Source organism: Pongo abelii, chromosome 10 (assembly GCF_028885655.2).
Source record: "Pongo abelii isolate AG06213 chromosome 10, NHGRI_mPonAbe1-v2.0_pri, whole genome shotgun sequence".
NCBI lineage: Eukaryota > Metazoa > Chordata > Mammalia > Primates > Hominidae > Pongo > Pongo abelii.
In genome coordinates, this window is record NC_071995.2 from 62,031,968 (window position 1) to 62,054,883 (window position 22,916).

Consider the following 22,916-nt stretch of genomic DNA (forward strand, 5'->3'; position numbering starts at 1 on the left):
AAAGATTTCATCAGCATGTCACTGCTGTTCTATGAGTAAAACCTTCTCACATGTAAAACAACTAGTCTCTCTCAAATTATAGTAGATTTACCACCCTGAGGGGAATGTACAATGAGAGAAGCCCATAATTTCTCAATCAATTTGCGACAGTGCTGAATGAACAGATAGCTCCACGTAAATTTTCCTAGCACCATTTAAAGTCTTTCACCAGCAGCTTGCCAAGGAGTATTTCACAGACTGTTCCAAAAATACATTACTTACACAAGATATTTTCAACAATAATGAGCAAGATTTTAGGCAAACATTTGAGACAATTTGCATGGCATGGGAAATTGAGGGAACTAAGAGATATTTCAGTTATACCTCCTACCTAGGGTAGAAAAATCACATTTTTGCCCCAAATTTCTCATAGTACCAGTGACCTCAGCAGAATCCCAGGTCATGTAAATCAATGATCAGACTCTCATGGGGGATTCTCAAGTTCTTTCGAGACTTGATATAAGATGTGAAGCCTGATAACCACTTAATTATAATTGCTGTTTTGGATCTTCTCTGTGGCCTTTAACTTCATTTTTACTGATTTAAGTATCTTTGACTTGCCTGCAACCTTCTACTGATGAGCTAACAGGAAAATCCTAAGTAAAAGATAACTGCCATTTGTTCCTTAAATGACATCTTGGCCAAAATTAAAAATAGGATCAACTGTCTTTCACGCAAACACACATTTATATTTTTTGTTTCAAGCAAGCTTTAACTCACTGAAGGGAGGGCCTTGATCCAAAAGAATACCAAGAGAAATGAAGAGAATTTCTAGGATGGGTATAAAAATGAGTCCTGGGATAGAGCACCCCAAAGAAAATGGCAGAGCTCAGGATGGCTCTCAGTGGAGAAACCACTCGTTTTCTCCGATGCACTGAGCATTTTGGCATCCATGATTTGAAAGGATAACTTCAGCGTCCACTGTTCATTCAGTGAACTTTTTCTGATAATTTGCTGTGTTTCAGGTACCGTGCTAGTCCCTGGAGCTATAAAGATTAATAAGTTATCACTGACTTCAAGTTGCTTCCACCATAGGTGGAAATATAAACCTCTAAACAGTGAGGCAAGTGCTTGTGAGAAATTGATTTGAGATCATGCTCCTTAGACCACACTCTGTCAGGTCCACCCACATGGGTCATTAAATCAGTCAGGGGTGGGCCACAGGAAAACAGGTTTTCTGAGACACAGCTGAAGGCAGAGACTTTGTTCTGAGAGTCCTGAGCAATGATGATGTTTTCTTCCTTGGATTAAGTTATATCATTGCTGAAAATGAATTTTGTTCAAAAACAAGAGAGCCCAGCATTTGTAAACATTACCTTAAATGCAAGTACATAAATTATTAGTGTGAATTCTTCTGGAATGGTGATGTGACATTCCCTACCCACCCCCCCCAAAAAAAAAAGTTGTGGGACAGCAAACATTGTTTTTTTCAGATCTGGTCATGCCTACCCAACACAGACAGGGGATAGGGTTATTAGCATTGCACCCATGTTAGGGTACAAGGAGCAAGAGAAGGCCATGGCAGGATGATCTGCCTGTGCTCTCGCCTTCTGTGGCCTGTGCTAGCTGTGAGTTTCTGTATCCTTGGCTAATTAATTATGGAGTTGAGCCAATCTCTCTCTCTCTCTCTCTCTGTCTCTCTGTGTGTGTGTGTGTGTGTGTGTGTGAGTGTGGTCCCTTTCTGCTAATTTTTAGTACCTCTGAAATGACACAGTGCTGTAATTGAAATACATTCAAGGTCAGCAGTGTCAAGGAGGAAGTAGTTCAGTGGGGAGGCGAAGGAAGGGATGAGGGTCACCTTCACAGATGAGTGATGAGTCTTAAAGGATGAATAGGACTGCATCAGGTGCAAGGTACAAGGCACAGTGCCGTAAAATACATGGAGTGTGTTATGGTGTGATTTGTGTCCGCCTTGAAAATTCATATGTTAAATTCTTAGCTTCTAGTGACTAAGAATGTGATCTTATTTGAAGACAGGGCTTTACAGAAGTAATCAAATTAAAGTAAGGTCAATATGACTGGTGTCCTTATAATAAAAAGGGGAGGGGAAATTTGGATACAGAGACACAGGTGGAAGGAAGATGATATGAAGATACATAGGGAGAAGATGGCCATCTGCAAGCCAAGGAGAGAGGCCTGGAACAGATCCTTCCCTCCCAGCCCTCAGAAAGAACCAACCCTGCAAACCAACACCTCAATCTCAGGCGTCTAACCTCCAGCACTGTGAGACAATACATTTCTGTTGTTTAAGCCACTCAGTACCTGGTTTGCCTTAGCAGACTAACACAGTGCATTCAGGGAATGAGACCACTGAAATGGCTGTCTTGTTCTCCCAGTGATGGTAATGTCCTGGTAACACAAAGGCAACAAAGCCAGTCCACAAAAGCCCACAGAAGTCACCTCTCCCTCCTCATTTGTTTTGACCCACAGCTCAGAGTTCAAGCCATCTGGGCAGCTCCTTCAGTGCAGTGCATTCTTCTGGTTTCTCACGAATCCTTTGTCAAGTCTTTGGCCTCTCCTTCCACCAAAACCCAACTGTGTTTTCCTGCTGCTGATGGGGAGGTATTTCAAGGCTCATATTAGCTGTTTCATATTTGCCTCATTATGTTCCCCCCTGAGACTTATTAATATGGCTGGTGTGTGTCAGAAGCTCGTGTTACTGTCTGCTGCGAGCATCCCATGGGATGATATGCAGTCCCAGCATTGAGTCTGGTGGCTTCTGTCACATCCTTTATTCCTGATACTTCCAAATTTAACCGTGACACCATTGCTTCTGAGAAGGAAGTTGAAAAAAAGAAGAAAAATGGTGTTGTTGATTTTGATCTTTGTATATGTATTCCATGTGTGCATTTGATAATGCTGCTGTCTCTGGTTTCCTATATGAAAGAACATGGTTCTAGTGAAACATTCTTATGTAACCATCTGTCTCATAAACTCAGTGAACACACTTTAATTGCAAAATTCCAACAAATTCACAGACTACAGTTGTCCCTTGGCATCCAAGGGGGATTGGTTCCAGCACCTCCCACAGATACCAAAACCCGAAGATGCTCAAGTCCCTTATATAAATGAGGTGGTATCTGCACATAACCTACACACATTTTCCTATACTTTAAATCATCTCTAGATTACTTATAATACCTAAAACAATGTAAATGCTATGTAAATAGTTATACTGGGTTTTGTTATTTTTTATTGTTGTATTATTATTTTTCTTTTTCTTTTTCCAAATATTTTTGACCCACAGTTGGTTGAATTTGTGAATGGTTGAATACATGGATACAGAATCCATAAAAAAAAAACCTGACTGTATTTGAAGACAAACTACAAATGTTTATTTTGGTTCATGATTCTTTTTGGGTTTTTTTGTTGTTCAGATGGATTTTGTGTTTTTTTTGTTTGTTTTAGAAGCTTTTTTTGTCATTGTTTCCTTTAATTGTGTTTTAATTAGGTACATATCAGAGCACCTTATTGAACCTTACATCATGTTATTCTTATACTTCACCTCATTGGTATCTGAAGAACATTATATACTTTTCATGCTTCTGTGTATTTGGAAGTTCTGCTCTGCCCTCCAGAGCAAAAGAAGCTGTAGTTCTTTCCAGCAGTTTTGCTATTTAATCCATATGTTGAAAACGATTAACTGCTACTGCTGTTGCTTAAATGTTTTTCAAATATGCCCCATCATGTTCATTCCCACTCTTACTTCATTAGATCAAGGTTTCATCATCTCTCAGTGGAACTAGGGTCTCCTGACTAACTCTCTTGCTTTCTGTCTCTTTCCCTTTTATTATTCATCAACTCAGGGATCTTTTAAAAATGTAAATCTACACTGTCCCTTGTAGGTATCAGTGGCTCCCTGTTGATTCTCAATTAAGTATGGTATATGAGGGCCTTTATTTTTTGTTTTATTTTTTTTAATTCTAACCCCAGTATCATACAATGGAAAGGTCCTTTATTAGCAAGTCATCTTCTCTAGACGCTATGCACTCCTACTTCTCATATAAAGCTATTTGTTGTAGCCCAAGAAGGCCAGGGTCTCTCTTTTCCCACTTTTTCCTCTGCCTGGCTTGCCCTTTTTTGCAGTGGACACCTACTCACCTTTTAATACATGCTCAAAATTTATTTTCTGAATGGTGCCTTCCCTGACTTCTCAGACAACACAGTATACTCTTTTGCCTGTGTTTTCTTACACTGTCAATTTCAAGAGTTTAATTGACTAAAGAAATAATAGCATTTACTTTGTAGTATTTTAATTACTATATATTGGCACAAGTAAAGGCTTCCATTTTTTAAAAGTATTATAAATATAAAATTTATGGAGATGTAGATAACAGTCAAATATTTACCTTCAGTATTCAGCTATTAATTTAGTTATGCATAAATATTTTAAATCACATATAAAACAGTGTTTTAATTTAGAAATACTATATTTTTCTCATTTTCACAATTTTATGAAGGCTCTTCATATATCCTGATATTGTGTTTGTCATTACCAGAGCCACATTTTGAGTCTGCCGAGACCACCTCGGTCGGGGAGACCGTAACCCAGTGGCGCTAGAGGAATTAAAGACACACACACGGAAATACAGAGGTGTGAAGTGGGAAATCAGGGGTCTCACAGCCTTCAGAGCTGAGAGCCCCAAACAGAGATTTACCCACGTATTTATTAACAGCAAGCCAGTCATTAGCATTGTTTCTATAGATATTTGATTAACTAAAAGTATCCCTCATGGGAAACGAAGGGATGGACCAAATTAAAGGAATAGGTTGGGCTAGTTAACTGCAGCAGGAGCATGTCCTTAAGGCACAGATCACTCATGCTATTAATGCCTTTAAGCAGTTTCTGACTTGGGCAGCCCGGTGTTCCTTGCCCTCTTCCGGTAAACCCACAACCTTCCAGCGTGGGCGTTACGGCCATCGTGAACATGTCACAGTGCTGCAGAGATTTGGTTTGGGGCCAGTTTTGGGGCCAGTTTATGGCCAGATTTTGGAGGACTTGATCCCAACAGAGTCATCAAGTACACTTTTCTCAGAGTATACCATCTTCACATCTATTTGTTTGAAATACAGTGCTTTTAAAACTTGTGCATGATACTGTCATTAGAAATTTGTCTACAAGCTACAAGGGCCTATTTGACTAGTGTAGGATGGTGACTCTTTTAATTCAGTCTATAGATATTTAATTATGACCTCCTTAAAGTAATTAATTACAGTATTTTTAATGGTCATTAATATGCTTTTTTTCCAACAGTGTCTACTCTTTGCATTGTGCATAACCCCAGGAATGATTATTGTCTATTAAATTTATTTCCCTTCTTTTTTTTAATATTAATTCCATCACATGACCTTCTAAGCATCCAAACTAGTACTAATTGCTACTGTTTCTTTCCCAAACATTATTTTGTTCAAAAAAAAAAAAGTAATTGAAAAGATTTCCACTTCCTGTAATGATGATGGACTGGGTCACTCAACTGATTTCTCAAATTTCATTTTCTAGGACAAGATGCATGGCCAAGCCTGAAACCTGTGACACGGGGAACCATATCTTCCCAAAAGGAAGAGCATCCAATATTTTGAACAGTAATAAAGTCCAGAGATTCTGAGCTATTAGTGCCCCTAATGGTTTGGGAAAATAAACATTCTCTTTGGAAGATAACCTCACCTTTGACCTCAAATAACTCTACAAAAAATATCTAGCAAAGATAATTAGACAATGAGGAGATAAGAAACCATGAGTGATAGCCAGAAGAAATAATAGACAATAGAGACACACCCACAGGAACTCCAAATATTGGGATTATCAGAAATAAATGACAAAAGAACTATTTACAGTGTTCAAGGAGGTTTTTAAAAGCCAAGCTTAGATTTCATCAGGAAATCATAAGCACTAAAGTAACAGATTTGAAAATGAGCTACATAGGAATTCTAGCACTGAGAAATAACCAAAATTAAGAAAGCAGTGGGTGAGTTTAACATCAGGTAGAGCTAAAAAATAAATCATGAAAGCAGACAAATCAGAAGAAATAATAAAAACGCAGCATCAAAAACAAAAGATAATAAAATATGGAAAAGAAGAATAAGAGATATAGAAAACACAGTAATGTCTAATATACTAATTGAACTCCCAGAAAGAAAAAAAAATTTTTTTTTTTTTTTGAGACAGAATCTCGCTTTTTCGCCCAGGCTGGAGTGCAGTGGCACGATCTCAGCTCACTGCACCCTCTGCCTCCTGAGTTCAGGCAATTCTTCTGATTCAGCTTCCCAAGTAGCTGGGATTATAGGCACATACCACCACGCCCAGCTATTTTGTATTTTTAGTAGAGACGGGGTTTCACCGTATTGGCCAGGCTGGTCTCGAACTCCTGACCTCAAGAGATCCACCGCCTCAGCCTCCCAAAGTGCTGGGATTACAGGCGTGAGTCACCGTGCCCTGTTCAGAAAGAAAAATTAAAGAATATAGAGTCAATATTTGAAAAGATAAAAGCTGCAAACTTACTAAAACCTATGAAAAACATCACACAAATTCAAGCAGTCCAAGAAATTCCAGGGAGAATATATTTTTTAAATCCTTACCTAGATATATTACAGTGAAACCGTAAAAACCCAAAGATGAATGGAAAATTTTTAAAGCAGCTGGAAAAAGAAAGCAGATTTTATTCAAAGCAATGACAGACTGACGGTAACCTTCTCACTCAACAGGAACATAGAAGCCACAACAAAGTACAGTGATATATTTCTAATATACAAAAAGAAAATAACTGCTGCACAGAAAAAGATACTTAGTAAATGAAGGTGAAATAAAAGACATTGTCAAGTCAACAAAACAGACACATACTAAAAAGAACTTCTAAAGGGTACCCTTAAAATATAAGCACTTGACATCAAAGAATGTAATAAATACATGGGTGATGCTAAATGAATCTTGACTACATAAAATAATAATGTCTTAAATTTATATATTAATATTTATATATATTCTATTATATTACAAAAATAGCATATAAATCAGGAGGAGTAAATGAAGTTAAGGTGTTCTAAACTCTTTACATTGTGTGACAGAAGGAAAAAGCTATCAATTTACATTACACTTTGATAAGCAAAGGTAGACTGTGACCTTCAGTGAATAAAAAGACTACTAAAAGATTAATAAATAAGCTCCTAACAGATAACATAAAACGGTATCTTTATGGCTATGAGATAGGAAAATATTTCCTAAATAGGACACAAAAAACACTAAAAGGAAAGAATTGATAAATGCATTATATTAAAATTAGAATCTTTGTTCATCTGGACACTATTGAAAGAGGGAAAAACCACAGCACAGTGGGGAAAAATATTTGCAACACATACAACTACAAAAAGACTCATATCCATATCAACAAATCATTAAGAAAAAGACTCATAACTTAGAAAATGGAGCAAGAGATTTTAACAAAGTGTTCTCAATTAAGAAGATCCAAATTGCCTTAAACATATGATAATGTGCTCAATCTCATATATCAGGGAAATGCATATTCAAACCACAGTGAGATACCACTGCACACCCAACACAATTGTTTAAATTTAAAAGAAAGACTGACAATACCAACTGTTGATGAGGATGTGGAATAGCAGGGATTCTTCCACTCTGCTGGTGAGAATGTAAATTACAATCATTTTGGAAAACAGTTAAGCAGCAATTCTATTCATATATGTGTGACTAAACAAAAATGTGTTTATAGCAGCATTATTCAAAATAGCCCACAACTAAAAAAAATCATCTATCAATAGTAAAATGGATGAATTACAGTGTATTCCTACAATGAATAGCAGTGAAATATACTCACAAGAAATGAGTGTATCTCATGTTGAGCAAAAGGAAGACAAAAATTATACATCGTGTAGGATTTCATTCATGTAAAGTGCAAGAAAGGGCAAAGCTAATATCTAATCTTAGAAATCCAGGTAATGGAGAAGGAGAGGGTATAGGTGTATGGTAATTGGGAGAGGCACAAGCAGTCTCGTAATATACTTTTTCTTGGTCTGATTGTTACTCACATAGGTGTATTCCCTTTGTGATAATTCATCATCAAGCTGCACACTTATAGTCTGTGTATTTTTCTATATGTAGTTTGACTTCAATTGAAAATGTTAAGACAAAAAAGTAATTGAGAGAGTACCCAGTAATATATGAGATTTATAAGGACTGAAATATAAAGTGATAACCTCCTTAGGATGATTTTGAAGAAATCATTCCCTTAAACTGGTGATATGGAGTGTTTTTTACCTTTGTTTCTCTCCTAATAGACTGTGAATTTGGCGGGGGCAGGCCCTGTGTCCTCATCTCTGCCTGACAGAGTGGACTCTCCCTGTTTGTGGGATTCACGAAATAATGTGCTAACGTGAGAAATGTATTTCTATTCCCAGGTTAAGAAAACGACTGAAGCCACCTTGCAGACGATACAAGATATGGTCACCATCGAGGACTATGATGTTTCTGAATGCTTCCAGCACAGTCGTTCCACAGAATCTGTGAAGTCCACTGTCTCTGAAACCTACCTGAGTAAACCCAGCATCGCCAAGAGAAGAGCCAACCAGCAGGAAACTGAACAGTTCTACTTCATGGTGTGCCCGCCACTTCCCAAGCCACTCTACAGAGCTCAGATCTAGGATTCCCAAGTGCCACTTCTATAGTCACATCAGAACCATCTGGGGTTCCTTTTGTTAAAATAGACTCCTGTCTACCATCAGAGTTCCTGATTGAGTCAGTCTCGGAAAGAGTTTAGGAGTTATTTAGGAGTTAGTTAGTTAGGAGTTATTTAGTTAGTTAGAGGACTGGTATAAAAGTACTTTTAGCTGGGCACAGGGGCTCACCCCTCTAATCCCAACACCTGGGAGGCTAAGGTGGGAGGATCATTTGAGCCCAGGAGTTTGGGACCAGCCTGGGCATCATGGCAGAACCCTGTCTCTACAAAACATATATATATTTATATTTTTATATATATTTATATATTTTTTTATATTTATATAGATATATAAATTAGCCGGCAGGCATAATGATGTGCAATTGTAGTCCTAGCTACTTGGGAGGCTGAGGCGAGAGGATCGCTTAAGCCCAGGAGGTAGAGGTTGCAGTGAGCTGAGATCACTCTACTGCACTCCAGCCTGGGCAAGAGAGTGAGACCCCAACTCTAAAATTTAAAAACACACAGTACTTTTAAACTTTAATATCCATACATGTCACCAGGAGAGCTGGTGAAAGTGCCAGTTCTTATTTCCAGAGGTCTGGTACAAAAGGAACCTGACAGTGTGCATCTCTCCTAGGCTCCCAAGGGTTGGCTATTGCTTCTGGTCTGCAGACCACACTTCAAGTAACAAGTTTCTAGGGTCTAGAAGATCAAAATGGCTGGATTTTAGATCTATGAAAAGTTCCTTGACATTGAATAATTTTTAAAAATTAAAAATTAGGCTGGGTGCGGTGGCTCACACCTGTAATCCCAGCACTTTGGGAGGCCGAGGCAGGCAGATCACCTGAGGTCAAGAGTTCAAGACAAGCCTGGCCAATACGGAGAAACCCCATCTCTACTAAAAATAGAAAAATTAGCCAGGTGTTGTGGCGGGCACTTACAATCCCAGCTACTCAGGAGGCTGAGGCAGGAGAGTCGCTTGAACCCCAGAGGCAGAGGTTGCAGTGAGCCAAGATCGCGCCACTGCACTCCAGCCTGGGCGACAAGAACGAAACTCTGTCTCAAAAAAAAAACAAAAAACAAAAAAAAAAAAACAGATTTAAAAATTATTCTTGCCTTTTGCAGAAACTCAGAGAATATTTGGAAGGCAGTAATCTCATCACAAAACTTCAAGCCAAACATGACTTGCTGCAGAGGACCCTGGGAGAAGGTGAGTTATCCGAAATGTATGGGAAGATGACCTGGATGATACGTCGTATCATGTATATATTCCAGAAAGTGTATGAATTGTATATTTGTGCTTTAAGAAGCAAAGGACACTCTGTGTTTAGATTTGGTTTCGTTTGTGTATGTCATGATCAAGGTCTCCTGGCACGATTTTCTTTTAAAGCATGGTGCTAACCTTGAGGAAGCATAGTGAAATCTAGGGAGGGCTGGAAAGTCAATACCGAGCTCCTAGGGAGGGATCTTCAGATCGTGGTGCTCCTGATCGTAGAAAAGTCTGGAGACACTGCCCCTCCCCTACCTGCTGACCCCCCAGTCTCTTCTTCCTTCCCTTCTCAGACTTCTGCACCCTTCCAACCCCACCCCTGTTTGTTTTAATGGGCGAGTATTTGTTGTTCCATCTGTTGCCTGTTTAGACTCTGGAAACCAGTTAAACCAGTTTGGGTGATTTTTTTCTTCCAGTAGGCATTGGCTGTAGTTGAGAAACAATCTTACAGTATAAGTAGATTGCTATGTCTAATAATAGTAACAAAAACAACAGCAACAGCTAACACTTGTAAGGCTTTCTCTGCGCCAGGCTTTGTTCTGAGTTGTATATTTTACTGTGCGCTAATAATTTCTCCATTTTTACAAATGAGGAAACTGAGGGGAGGCATGGGAATACAGGCAAAGGGGACTGTATAAATGTTAATGTTTCTCTTTGTCTTTATGAAATTTAAAAGGAAAAAAATAAATACAAGCCAAGTTCCTGTCTTAAGTGCTTCATAGTCTGTAACTTTATCTTTTATTCACACTAGACCCTGCCAGAAGTTAGAAAAAGTAAAAGAGAACGTGGAAGGGAGTGGGAAACGAGAGGACTGAGTTGTGTGAGTAACTCAGGTCAAAAAAGAGATTGCCCCTCTTAGAGCTAAATTCTTGCCTCCCACAATTCTGGAACCTTCCTTAACCATAAAGTTTCCATCACCTTATCTCCTGGTTTCCACCAAAGAACTCATCATCCTCAGGGAATGACCACATGGAGAAAGGTTATCATAACCTAAGAACCATGTCTGACACAGTTAGGATGAAAAGGCCAATTACACCTAGAAGGAAAAAAAAAAAAAAGCAACACTTAAACTACTAAAGAGTGTCATTAAAAAATAAAATAACCAAATACAATGTATGAACCTTCACACACTAGATTAAATTAGATACTGAATCGAAAAGCAAAAGTTATGAAAGACATTTTAAGAACAATTAGGGACGTTGAAGTACAGACTATATTAAATAATATTATTGAATTAGTGTTAATTTTCCTAGATATGATAATGGTATTGTGATTATAAAGAAGAACATTCTTATTCTTAAGAAATGCTTGCTAAAGTGTCATGATGTCTGCAACTTACCTTCAAATGGTTCTAAAAAAAAAAAGAGGGAGAGAGAAAGAAGGTACAGTCAATGTGGCAAACATTAACAGCCGGAAAATCTACATGAAGGGGATAAGGATGCTTCCTGTACTTCTCTTTTAACTCTTCTGTAGGTTTGAACTTTAAAAAAAAAAAAAAAAAGTCTTTTTATCTTTGAATAGTTTTCTCACAATTGTGTCCTGTTTTTTCTTTTTTCCCTCACAGTATCATGTAAGGTCTTTTTTTTTCAATTTTTCACAAATGCCTGATATTTCAAGTGATGCCCTCAAGGTCAGTTGCCAGGCCCAAAGCATAAATTATCTTAAGTGTAGATGAATGCTTACAGGCACAAAGTCCTACCCTATGAGGATGGATACCACTTTAGAAATTGTGTTTGAGAGCATGAAGTAGTGGGGGAATTCATTCTTGGCACTGCTTGCAGACACATGTGTTAACATGCTTGGGGCCACATTCTGAAACTTTTATGGTACCTATTCAACATGGATTCTCTTGTGTCTCCTAGAGAGAAAGCCCCAGTGGTTAATATTCTTTTACATGTCATTATTGGATGGGGCTATATTCTAGACAATTTATTGAGTCCACATGCCAAATTCCGTCTTTAGCTGATGAACTGCATAAATCTGTATTATACTTTGTGAACTGCAAGCCAGAATTTTCTTTTTTTTTTTTTTTGAGATGGAGTTTCACTCTCATCGCCCAGGCGGGAGTGCAGTTGCGCAATCTCAGCTCACTGCAACCTCCACCTCCTGGGTTTAAGTGATTCTCCAGCCTTGCCTGCTGAGTAGCTGGGATTACAGGCATTTGCCACCACGCCCAGCTAATTTTGTATTTTTAGTAGAGACGGGGTCTCACCATGTTGGCCAGGCTGGTCTCGAACTCCTGACCTCAGGATCCACCCACCTCAGCCTCCCAAAGTGCTGAGATTACAGGCGTGGGCCACCGTGCCCAGCTCAGGATTTCTTTATCTTGGAATTTTTTTCAACGGGCTCTGGTATACCAGGGACACAAGCTGTGCTGAGGTGTATAAAACCTTCACAGGATTCCATTTACGCTGCAGAAGAAACTGGATGGCTTTCATCCATCAGCAGCAGGCACACTAGCCTCTGCCCACTGGTTGCAGACGTCTCTGCTTCCTAGCCCTGCCCCTTTTGCAGGCTGGGTGGCACACCAATTGCTGGTCACTGCCTGGATATGACACTGGCAAATTTGCCCAGAGAAAAGCTGAGCATGGGAGACATGCCCCACCTTTTAGCTCAACCATTATAAGCCTGCTGGCTTTCTGTGCAAGCCCTCTTCATGTTAATAGGCTACATCAAAGGAGACCAGGAGAGTTAATGGCGCCCATCCCATAGTGAAGTAATCCCATGGTGAGCTCTTATGGAGGAATCTGAGCCCAGATTTGGTGTAATAGGGTTACTAGTACAGGATTCAGTGGTATGTTTGGGGACAGTCCTGACTTTTTATATAGAAATCACCTCTCTGAAGTATACTAGACTCACGGCTGCAAAAACTGCCTTCATAGTAAAACAAATAGAGCCCAACCCGAAGATTTAGCAGTTGCTTGTACACAGCTGAATCTGTAACTACAGACATGTGTTTGGCCTGCCTTACTGCTCGCTTTTTGGTAGGCTGCCAATGGCCCAGTAAGTTCTTTGATTTACAACATTGTGAAGCAACTAGATTGGGCTCTTAAAGTGGCACTGTCAAAATTCAGAATTCCAAATCTTTGAAAACTACTGAAATAGAAACACGCAATGAGTTGTTAAGACCAAACTCATCATTATCATTTTCTTCATCCCTCAGCAACACCATTGTATCTTTTTGTGATGTCATTTGTTTTTAAATCATAGAAGTTAAATTGACCACAGTAAATGAGATATACATCTATAAAACTGAGGCACTGATTTTTTTTTTCTTTTTCAGTAATGAGCCTTAATGTTCACATTGGCTTCTTTGTATGCAGCATTTGGAGTTAAGGGGGTGCAAATATCAGTGCAATTTTGCTAAACAAAAAATCTGATACTAGGAGCTGAGCTCCATATTTTATTGCTTCTTGCCCTGGGCATAAGGTTTCTGACAAAGGAATTTAATAGGTTATCTTCATACAATCCATTGTCTGTCTTTGAGTAGGAGTACAAGTATACTTTCAAAAGGGAAGCTGATTGTGAGTAATTATGGTTTTTTAGAAAAGCACTGCAGTAGTTGGTATTCTTAAGGAAGAAAAAGGACTGGAAAGTAATGCCAGGAGTTCTCGTCAGCCATTCATTAGGGAGCAAATCCAGGATGCCTGTGTCTCATTTGAGCCATACACATTTTAAGTATTTTATCTCCTTTTTTAAAATATCAAATTGCCATCAAACTGTATTTTGGTTATCCCATTAACTATATGTAGGAGATAAAAATGCATTTAGGTGTGAAAAATAATTCACTTAATAATTCTCGAGTGAAATTTAAGAGTAGCTGAAAAAAAATGTTTGAACCAAGAACAAGTTAAGCCTGGGTTATTTTTTTCCTTCAAAATGGCTTGCATGTTGTGGGGTGTGGCGAGGGGAAGGAGTGGTCCGTTGTTTTTAATAATTAAGTAGCTTTCCAAAGAAAATGATTGAAATCTAATCCTCAGACTGCTGGAAGCTTTCACATTTCTCTGGGAAGAAGAGTCTTCTAAGCTTGTGTGTTATTGATCTATTAATGATGATACTGATTAAAAAATAAAACCTCATTCATCAGTTGAGACACACTCAGGACTGTTAGCTGAAAAAACGATGGATGTGGTAGTGTGGTTATACTGTGAATGATAGTTCTTGCCAAGCTCGCTCTTGGTTCATTATTCAAAATGTATCTTTTATAGGTTTTTAATTTTTTATCTTATACTATTAACTATGGATGGATGGAGCAAAATAATTTTAAGCATTTTACATATCATTTTCTAAATCTAAGGAATAATTTGTTAGGATATTGTAACAAAAATAGCAGAATTTCAAAGTTATAACACATTTCATTTCTAAGGAATTCTCATTGGCATCATTACCATTGAATCACTTGAAAGTGATTACCTATGTTATCAAATTTACATTTATAGATATTAATTTAATAATGTACATATTTATAGAGTTTATTAAATTTATTTAAATATTCAGTATTTTGTATTTGGCTTTAGGCATGTGAGGCAGACAGAATTGTAAGCCATAATCCCTACCTTTCTTCTAAGATCTTTCAAAGTATTTGCCAGGAAAAAAGACTTACGTTTTTAAAGGTGGTACATTATAGTGCTTGGGAGCTAGTACATTATAGTTCCTGGGAGCTCAGGACTGGGATTAAAACGAACTTGGACCTGAGTGCCACACCCACCCCATACTAATAGCGTGACCTTGGGCAAGTCACTTTTCTATATGCTCAGTCTTTTCTGTAAAATAAGGATAATAATAGAAGCTACCTCATAAAGTCGTTGTGAAAATCGTGAGTTAATATATGTAATATAAAGTGTTTATAATGGTGTCTAATAAATATTAGACATCATTGCTGTTTTTATTGTTGTTACTAATATATATTGCATCATACCTAATTAGACTTAATGCTGTCATAAAGTATGCAACATAACAACATAATACAGCACAAGCCAGACAGTTTCTCTACCCTCAACCCTTTGCACATTCTACTGCCTCACACTGGGTGATCTTACGTGGCTCCCTTGGACCCAACACAACCTAAATGGTGGTGACTCTCACATCTTTATCTCCAGCCCTGTCTTTTCTCTGTGCTCTAACCCTGTATAGCCAGCTTCCTGCCGAACACTTCCATTAGGATATCCCGTAAGGCACCACATACCACAGTCAGCTCACCATCTGCCCACTCTACTTCTCAGTAGACCTTCACTCCCATTCATGAATAGCTATAAATTATTCTGAAGTTCTGTGTACACCTTCACCTTTTTCTTCTCCTCCAAGGTAGCAGAAGGCCAGCAAAAGGAAGGGACTTATAACTTAAATAAGTAGAACTGGGAAGAGGAGGAAGAGGAGATTCTTCCCTTCCCTTCATCCCCACTTCAAGTCATGTCCATGAACTCATTCTGCCAACATTTTTACTGTGGCCTGGCCCTATGTGAAGAAAGGTAGTCTCAGATTTTAACTGTTTCCCCCTATTTAATCAATAGATATTAACCAAATCCTTTATGTTATTTGTTATTCAAGAGGAGATAATAGAATCAAAGGCTCTACTGCAGCCTGGGAGTGTTGGTTCACAGTTCCCAACAAGCCAGCTTTCTTTACCATTGTCATGTTGGCCTTGCCCTAGAAATCTGAATCACTGCATTATGATATGATAGGCTGAGCTTAGCTATTTGTGCTGCAACGTGACCATCCCCTGCCAGCTATATTTTCAAGGTGTTTCAGGACCATATCGTTATTTTGCAAACAAACCAGCTGAATGGTTCAACGTTTCCCACATTCCTTCCCACTACTCCGCCCTAAACGTACAAAGCAACCGATAAACACGTGCAAACTTGAAATTATTGCAGATTGTCGGAGCACTACAAAAATTCAGCCCTGTTACTTCAAACAAGTCAAGAAACCCAAATGTAAAACAAGTTGATGTTTTAATGGACAGAGAACTCTGTGAAAGGCTTTTAGCTTACAAGTTGGTGGAATGTAGTATCATTTAATGTCCTTGTACTTTAATATTCGCAAATGTCATTTTTGATTACAGAATACAGCTTCTCTCCAGTCCCCTGATTCATATTATAGAAAGAACACCAACTTAGTCTAAGGAAAATTGAACCCTCCCAACTCTATTTGAACCCATCCTTTTCCCCAACAAGTGTCAATCAAAACAGAGAGAATAACTAACATGTAAATCTTGGATATGTCTTATTTGTATTTCATTTTTGGGCTTACAGTTATGATCAAGCAGCTATTCTTGTTTCTTTTCTGAAAAAACAACAACAAAAACAAAAAAAAAACCAGCCTCAAATTGCCAAGTGAAACATGATTCTCAAATCTATAGAATTTATTAAATTTTATGTATAGATTTTATGAAATGTTTACTCTGAATTATGTGTCTATCTTCATATGCTATCCTCATGTTTTCTGCCACAAAAACGTGTAAGTTATTATAAACTCAGTGTTTTAAAATACCGGATAGGAGATACAAAAGAGTACCACATACATTCCACTGATTCCTTTCAGTTTACTTACTTTAAATTTTTTTCCTGCAGGTCATAGAGCTGAATATATGACTACAAGGTAGGAAAATATTTTATCATAACTTACAGCATATTTCACTTTCTCTTTAACAAGAAGCAACCATTTCAATGCTGAAAGAATTAACATATTTTGTTCATGAATACGGGAGATAGTTTTGGCTTGACAAAGCATAGCAAAAAGCATAGCAACATGAAATGTTTGGGCTTCTTACAAGACTAGGTATGTTCTGGCTTATTTTTGTTTCCCTCTGGAATTGTGAAGCTCTTTAATAGGCAGAGACAGTAACAAAAACCTAAGTTAAACCAGCTTGGTTTATCTAATCCAGAACACTTTTTAAGTGTTTCTAAATAGTGTGACAGGACTTTTGATTTGATAGTTTAATTTAAAAAAAAAAAACAATATGATGTGTACATCTACTGCATAAGTAAGTGGAAAGTATAATTATTTTCTGTTCCTATTTTCCTTTAGTCATATGAAAATTAGAGCTGGCCGGGTGCAGTGGCTCAGCCTGTAATCCCAGCACTTTGGGAGACTGAGGAGGGTGGATCACCTGAGGTCAAGAGCTCACGACCAGCCTGGCCAACGTGGTGAAACCCCGTCTCTACTAAAAATACCAAAAAATTAGCCGGGCTTGGTGGTGTGCGCCTGTAATCCCAGCTACTCAGGAGGCTGGGGCAGGAAAATCACTTGAACCCGGCAGGCGGAGGTTGCAGTGAGCCGAGATTGCGCCACCGCACTCCAGCCTGGGCAAGAGCGAGACTCCATCTCAAAAAATAAAAATAAAAAACAAAAATAAAAATTTGAGCTATATTGAATATCTTTAGGATTTTAGCTGTCTATATATTCTCCATTTCGATTCACTTTAAACATTTAACTTTTAACACATACTCCCATATTGTACTTTCTTCATTCAGGGGAGGATTGTGAAGCTACTACAAGAAAGGAAAGCCATTTGGGCAGCAGATTCTGATTTGGGTTGGGGAAAGTTTGTGGCAACTTTTATTTTTCTATGTCACCATTTGTGCAACAGACAGAAATTATCTAATTAGCATAGCAAGATGTTGCATTTTTGAAATTGAGTTCTCTTTGAAATAAGAGGCATTTAGAACACTGGTATATCTGTTGCAGTAATTGGCAAGTTGACTTTCAAGGATCTATAATGTTATTGCGGGGCAGCTTATTCATAAGGAAGCCCCTCGTACTTCATGGTAAACCAACTAGAAAGATACAGCTCCTGACTTTTCCAAACCTAACAAAAGAAAAAAAAACACTGAGGTTTTTCTTCACTATGTCAGTGAAAAAGAAGACTATAACCTCGACCTGGTAATATGCAGCTTATAGAGATGTTTTTTACCTATAGCATCTCCTTGCACTATCAATTATTTTACCTGTTGTTTCTCAATTATAATTAATGTAAGGCAATTCAAAAGAAGAGATTTTTTTAAAAAGCAGAAATGGAAATATATTAATTTGCCATGAGAGCTATAATTGCCAAATAGACTAGATATTCACATCAACCTGACCAGTACTTCCTCTCATGTGGGCATCCTCTGTAGGAAACCAAATTATCAGGAAGTCATGTGGTAGCCACAGAATCAGAATGAGTCACACAATTGGAATGTTGAACGTCCCTGGCTCTGTTCACTTGATGTGGGTGTAGCAGAGCAAGAATCATCGGACCTCTGCCATGGAAATTACTTTGATAAGCACTGAGGCAGTTCGTTTTCATTCCAAGTTCCTCTCACAACTTGCATGTGTTCACGTTTACCGTACTATAGAATTCTACAGAGGTGATTTTCAGGCCTTTGGTAGAAGACTCAAAAGATATCCCTCCGTTAGCCAGCATTACCCTGCATCTCCCAGTCATGCGGGGACAATGATTCAGTGCATTGGAGGTTTTTGGCTCCGTCTACAAGATTGGCTTGCTCTGTGAATCAGTGACCAAACAAAATTCTAATCTCCTTAGCTTTGTCAGCTTCTCCAGATATCACCAGATGTGAAGCTCTCGTGGACCTTACTGTAATAACCACATTTTCTAGTTTTTTAATGCTTTGGTATATTGGGGCCTTTCTGACCCCGGAAGTACTGCCCCTCCCGGGATTAGCCAATTCCTAGCAGTAGTAAGAACTGGCTTGCCAAGTGTGCCTTTTGTATGCAAGCCAGGTGATCCAGAGAACCTACCTCCAACCACCTCCTTCATGGTTCTGACACTCAGGGCCACTATTCCCCTTCCCTAATCACCCCAAGGCCAGGTATGGGACAACTTAGGGATAGTCCCTATGCCCCAAAGCCCACTGGAATCATTCCAACTAGCCTATTCTAAACCTGCTTGCCCAGCTTCTCCCATTCCCTCCAGTGTTTCCCACTGGAGGGACTAAAGACTCTTGCCCACATTTTCCTTTGTGCCTTCTGCCTCCTGACCAACCCTGGTGCTTCCTTCTGTGGCCTCCCTGGTGATGGGGCACATCCCCAACTCTTTAACAAACTATCTTTTCAGTGGTAGTTGTCTCCTGATCGTTGGCCTCACCATACCTGAATAAAAATGAAATCCACATTTTAAAACACTTTTAAAATAGTGAAAGGAGTGGATGAAATCAAGTATGTAGGGTTAAACGCTTTGGTGGTTGGTTGTTTTGTTCTTTTTACACCTATCAGATTATTTCCTCTATGAATGGCCAGAACTCAGTGTATAAAAGAGATCTCAGAAATTTCATCCGTGACGGGAGATGATATGTTGCCTGGTAGAAGTTTCCATATTCTCTCCTAGACACTCGCAAAGGCTTCTTTTAACCTCGCCAGCACTGTATGACTTCAGGTGCTGCTTGCTGTGCACCTTGTTCATCATATGAGCCCATCTGCTGGGAGGGTCTTAGAATTTAGCTATGGAAGGCTGTACCAGTAGGTTTGTTTCCATACATGATAGTGTCTTAGGAAGCTAGTCAGGCTTCCACGTAACTTCTTGGGATCTGGTATATGAACGAGACTTTCTGAACTTAAGCTAAATGAACTAAAAAAGATAAATTTTCCTGGAGTCTGAAGCTTAATGAAGGGCTTTACACAATTTCCTGGTGTGGTGTGTATCCTCCTATAAGCCTTGCAGTTAAAGAGGAGTTTTACATTAAAACATCCAGAGACAGGTCTCAGGGCTCTCCTTCCATGTATTTCATTCAGTGCAGTAGTAGAAGTTGAGTCAGGTAATTCTGGCCTTCTTTCCACTAACGGGAGAGAGCAGAAGAGGTTCCTTCTCTGCAGTCACAGGGCAAGGTGTCACAGTTTCTAAATATACTACATGCTGCACTAGATGTGCATATGTCAGAGAGAATGGTTTATTCACCAGAGCAAATGGGCAGACTGGAGAGGAAGAGAGTCTGCAGTGGCATAAACGAGTACATCCTCAGATATTTAGGTGGTGGAATAGTTTGTTCTAAAGAAATAATAACTCATGCGAGCCTGTATGTCCCCCAAATTAGAAAGAGCAGTGAACCCAAACTATTTTTTTCACTTGTGACCCATTAATAGTTACTTTTGCATAAAATAAAATCCCATTACTACTGGAGGGGTATCGAACAGATGTGATGTTACTTGCATTGGTTTGCTGGGCTGAGTGAGGTGGCTCACGCATATAATCCCAGCACTTTGGGAGGCCAAGGTGGAAGGATCTTTTGAGCCCAGGAGTTCAAGACCAGCCTGGAAAACAAAGGGGGACTCCGTCTCTACAAAAAATTTAAAAATTAGCTGGGCATGATGGCATGCGCCTGTACAAGTCCTAGCTACTTGGGCTGAGGTGGGAGGATCCCTTGAGCCCAGAAGGTGGAGGCTGCAGTGAGCCATGATCATTCCACTACACTCCAGCCTGGGTAACAGAGCAAGACTCTGTCTTTAAAAAAAAATTATGTGTACCTAAAAATGTTACATTTAATTCCTCATTTGGGGATCTACCAGAGCCCTAATCTTTATGACCGGTTGTATCTTACTGTGTGACTTGTAAACCAAATAACAAGAATGCTGGTTTGTAACATTTGGCCAAATAGCTAACGAGTCTACTTGGTAGTGCTTATTTTAAAACAAACCAGCAAACAAACAAATGTCAGCTGCAACATACAGGGAAACAGCAGTGTGAATAAACAATTTGTATGTTTTTTGATACAGAAGTGAAAGTAAATAAATGGGAAATGGGAGGGAATGTTTTCCCCTGTGATTGGGGGAGGGGAAGGAACCCAAGATCCCCGTGTTTTGTAATATTGATGTGACCTATAGATGTTTCATTTATTGTTTGATTTCTGCCATGCTCAGTAATTATATTCCCTTCCCTTAGGCCTCCAAATGTTCCCCCTAAGCCCCAGAAACACAGGAAGTCCAGGCCCCGCTCACAGTATAATACTAAGTTGTTTAATGGGGATTTGGAAACATTCGTCAAGGTACTGGCACCAGCCATCTGGGTGGCTGATCTCCATGCTTCTTACTATAATGGTCTCAGCCTCTTGTAAGAGGAGGAAGGTCATTATGTCCAAGTCTGTCCTGGGGCTCTTTGCTTTCCCAGAAAATCAATATAATATTTCCTGAAGTCAGAGAGGAAAGAATATTTGGGTTGAGTGCCTTCAGAAGAGAGGATAAATGAGGGTATTATTATGTGGGCATAAAAGAAAGCCCTCTTTATTTTTTTTAAAAAGAGCCATAATTTGTACAGAAAGTTAAAAAGCAACCTGATAAAAATGTTGTATTTTTACTCATGCAAATGAGATGGCACAAAATATTCTTTAAAGTCTGCTTGTTAGGATAGCTCTGAAACACAGCAGGAGTTTTGATTTCCCATGACTTGAGGAATTCATTATATTGAATGAATTGTAAGACCCTATGATCTATACCTTGTATCTCTGCTGTGTTTACTCTTCGTCTTCTTTTTCATCCTGTATTTCTGATAATGCTTCTAGCCGAGGACGAAGAAACTCGCACACAAGACATCAGGTATAGTGCTAGAGGGACGTAAGGGTGCTCTTTCAACTGTTGGTATCATTTTCAAGTCGTGCTCATGCTTGGCTTTAATTAGATCGTTAAGGTTTTTAAAAGAAAAATGTTTGCATTTGGAAATTAGACAAGTTTATAAATAGGTTTTACTTAGAAACTGTAGCAATCAAACACTAGAGGAAAAATGGATACATTAAACTATTAGTTTTTACATTATGTGTTTGGCAAATGTATCAAGTTTGATCAAGGGCTTTATTAGGGAAAGTCAATGTTAAATACCAAATACACATTTAATACTGGATTTTGGACCCTAGTGTGAATTTTACAAAAAAGAAAAGGGCTTGCTTTTTCCTTCGTAGTTCACATTTTATGGCATGGGCTGCAGTGTTTCTGCAAACTAAGTTTATCTGAGAAACCACGTCATTAATAACCTCCCTTAATGATGTGTTACAGACGTCTTACTTTCTTAGGTCTGTTTATTGAATATGTGTACTAATAATTAAATGTGCATGTGGCATGTATAAGGACAGACACACACATACATAGATACATACATACATACATACATACATACATACATACATACATACATAGATTAAAAACCTCTGGCAGCCTTAAAAATCAGCCCTACTCTGGAATTAAGTGAAAAGCCACTGAAGAACCTAAATAGCAGTTACAAATCAACTGCCTTAAGCCTTAAATCCAGAAGAACCTTATTGGCTCTAATTTAATATAAAATTATTGTCAAATTTGATTACCTGTTTTCCCAGCCCCTGGCTTATAAGCAGGGACAAATTATATGGAGAGAGAGGAGCGATAAAATGAAAGCAATGAGATATGCAGCTGATGGCCTGGCAGAGAAAGAGAATGTAGAAAAACTGCAAGAAGCAGACATAGGATTCTGTTGTATTTGATAATACAGTATGAGAATGGCTACTTACGATGACAGAAAAGCACATATTACATACTTTTTCAATTTTTCATTAAGAACAGTTAAATGAAAGTAAATTGAGGTACCAAAGAATAAATAAACCAGCTATCATGGAAAATTCACTTATAGAAGCTCTTCACAGCCCAGATGGCACATTGAAGAATCTTTGGTAATAGAAACAATACAGAGGGCTCCTTTCCACTTCTAAAAAGGGCTTGATCACTTGAAATCTCCACAATGTCACTGTGAAGACAGCAAGAGCAAAACCATTTTTTCTCTTTTTTCTCATGGGAAAACCGACACCAAGAGATTAGTTTGAATGATAGATGGAATGCACCCCCATTGTTCTTATAAAATATTTTCTTATGTTTTCTACCCATGCATCTGAAATCTGTAAAATTAAATTAAATCATATATGCTCATTACTTTTTGACTACAAAATTAATTATATCCGAATGAAATACTGATCATAGCTTTTTAAAAA

The 22,916-nt window shown here is 38.5% G+C and overlaps 1 protein-coding gene across 2 annotated transcripts in view; it reads left to right on the top strand.

The window, feature by feature from the left end:
* The window catches only part of SRGAP1 (SLIT-ROBO Rho GTPase activating protein 1), a 318,022-nt gene that overhangs the window by 246,143 nt on the left and 48,963 nt on the right, over positions 1 to 22,916 (top strand). Inside the window, exons 9-12 of one of the 2 annotated variants that reach the window (XM_009247985.3) lie at positions 8,449 to 8,646; positions 9,834 to 9,918; positions 16,548 to 16,575; positions 20,852 to 20,954. In XM_009247985.3, coding sequence (XP_009246260.2) covers positions 8,449 to 8,646; positions 9,834 to 9,918; positions 16,548 to 16,575; positions 20,852 to 20,954 — 414 coding nt within the window. Of the gene's footprint in view, positions 1 to 8,448; positions 8,647 to 9,833; positions 9,919 to 16,547; positions 16,576 to 20,851; positions 20,955 to 21,467; positions 21,502 to 22,916 lie in introns of both variants that reach the window. The other variant, XM_024256709.2, reaches the window with a different exon arrangement.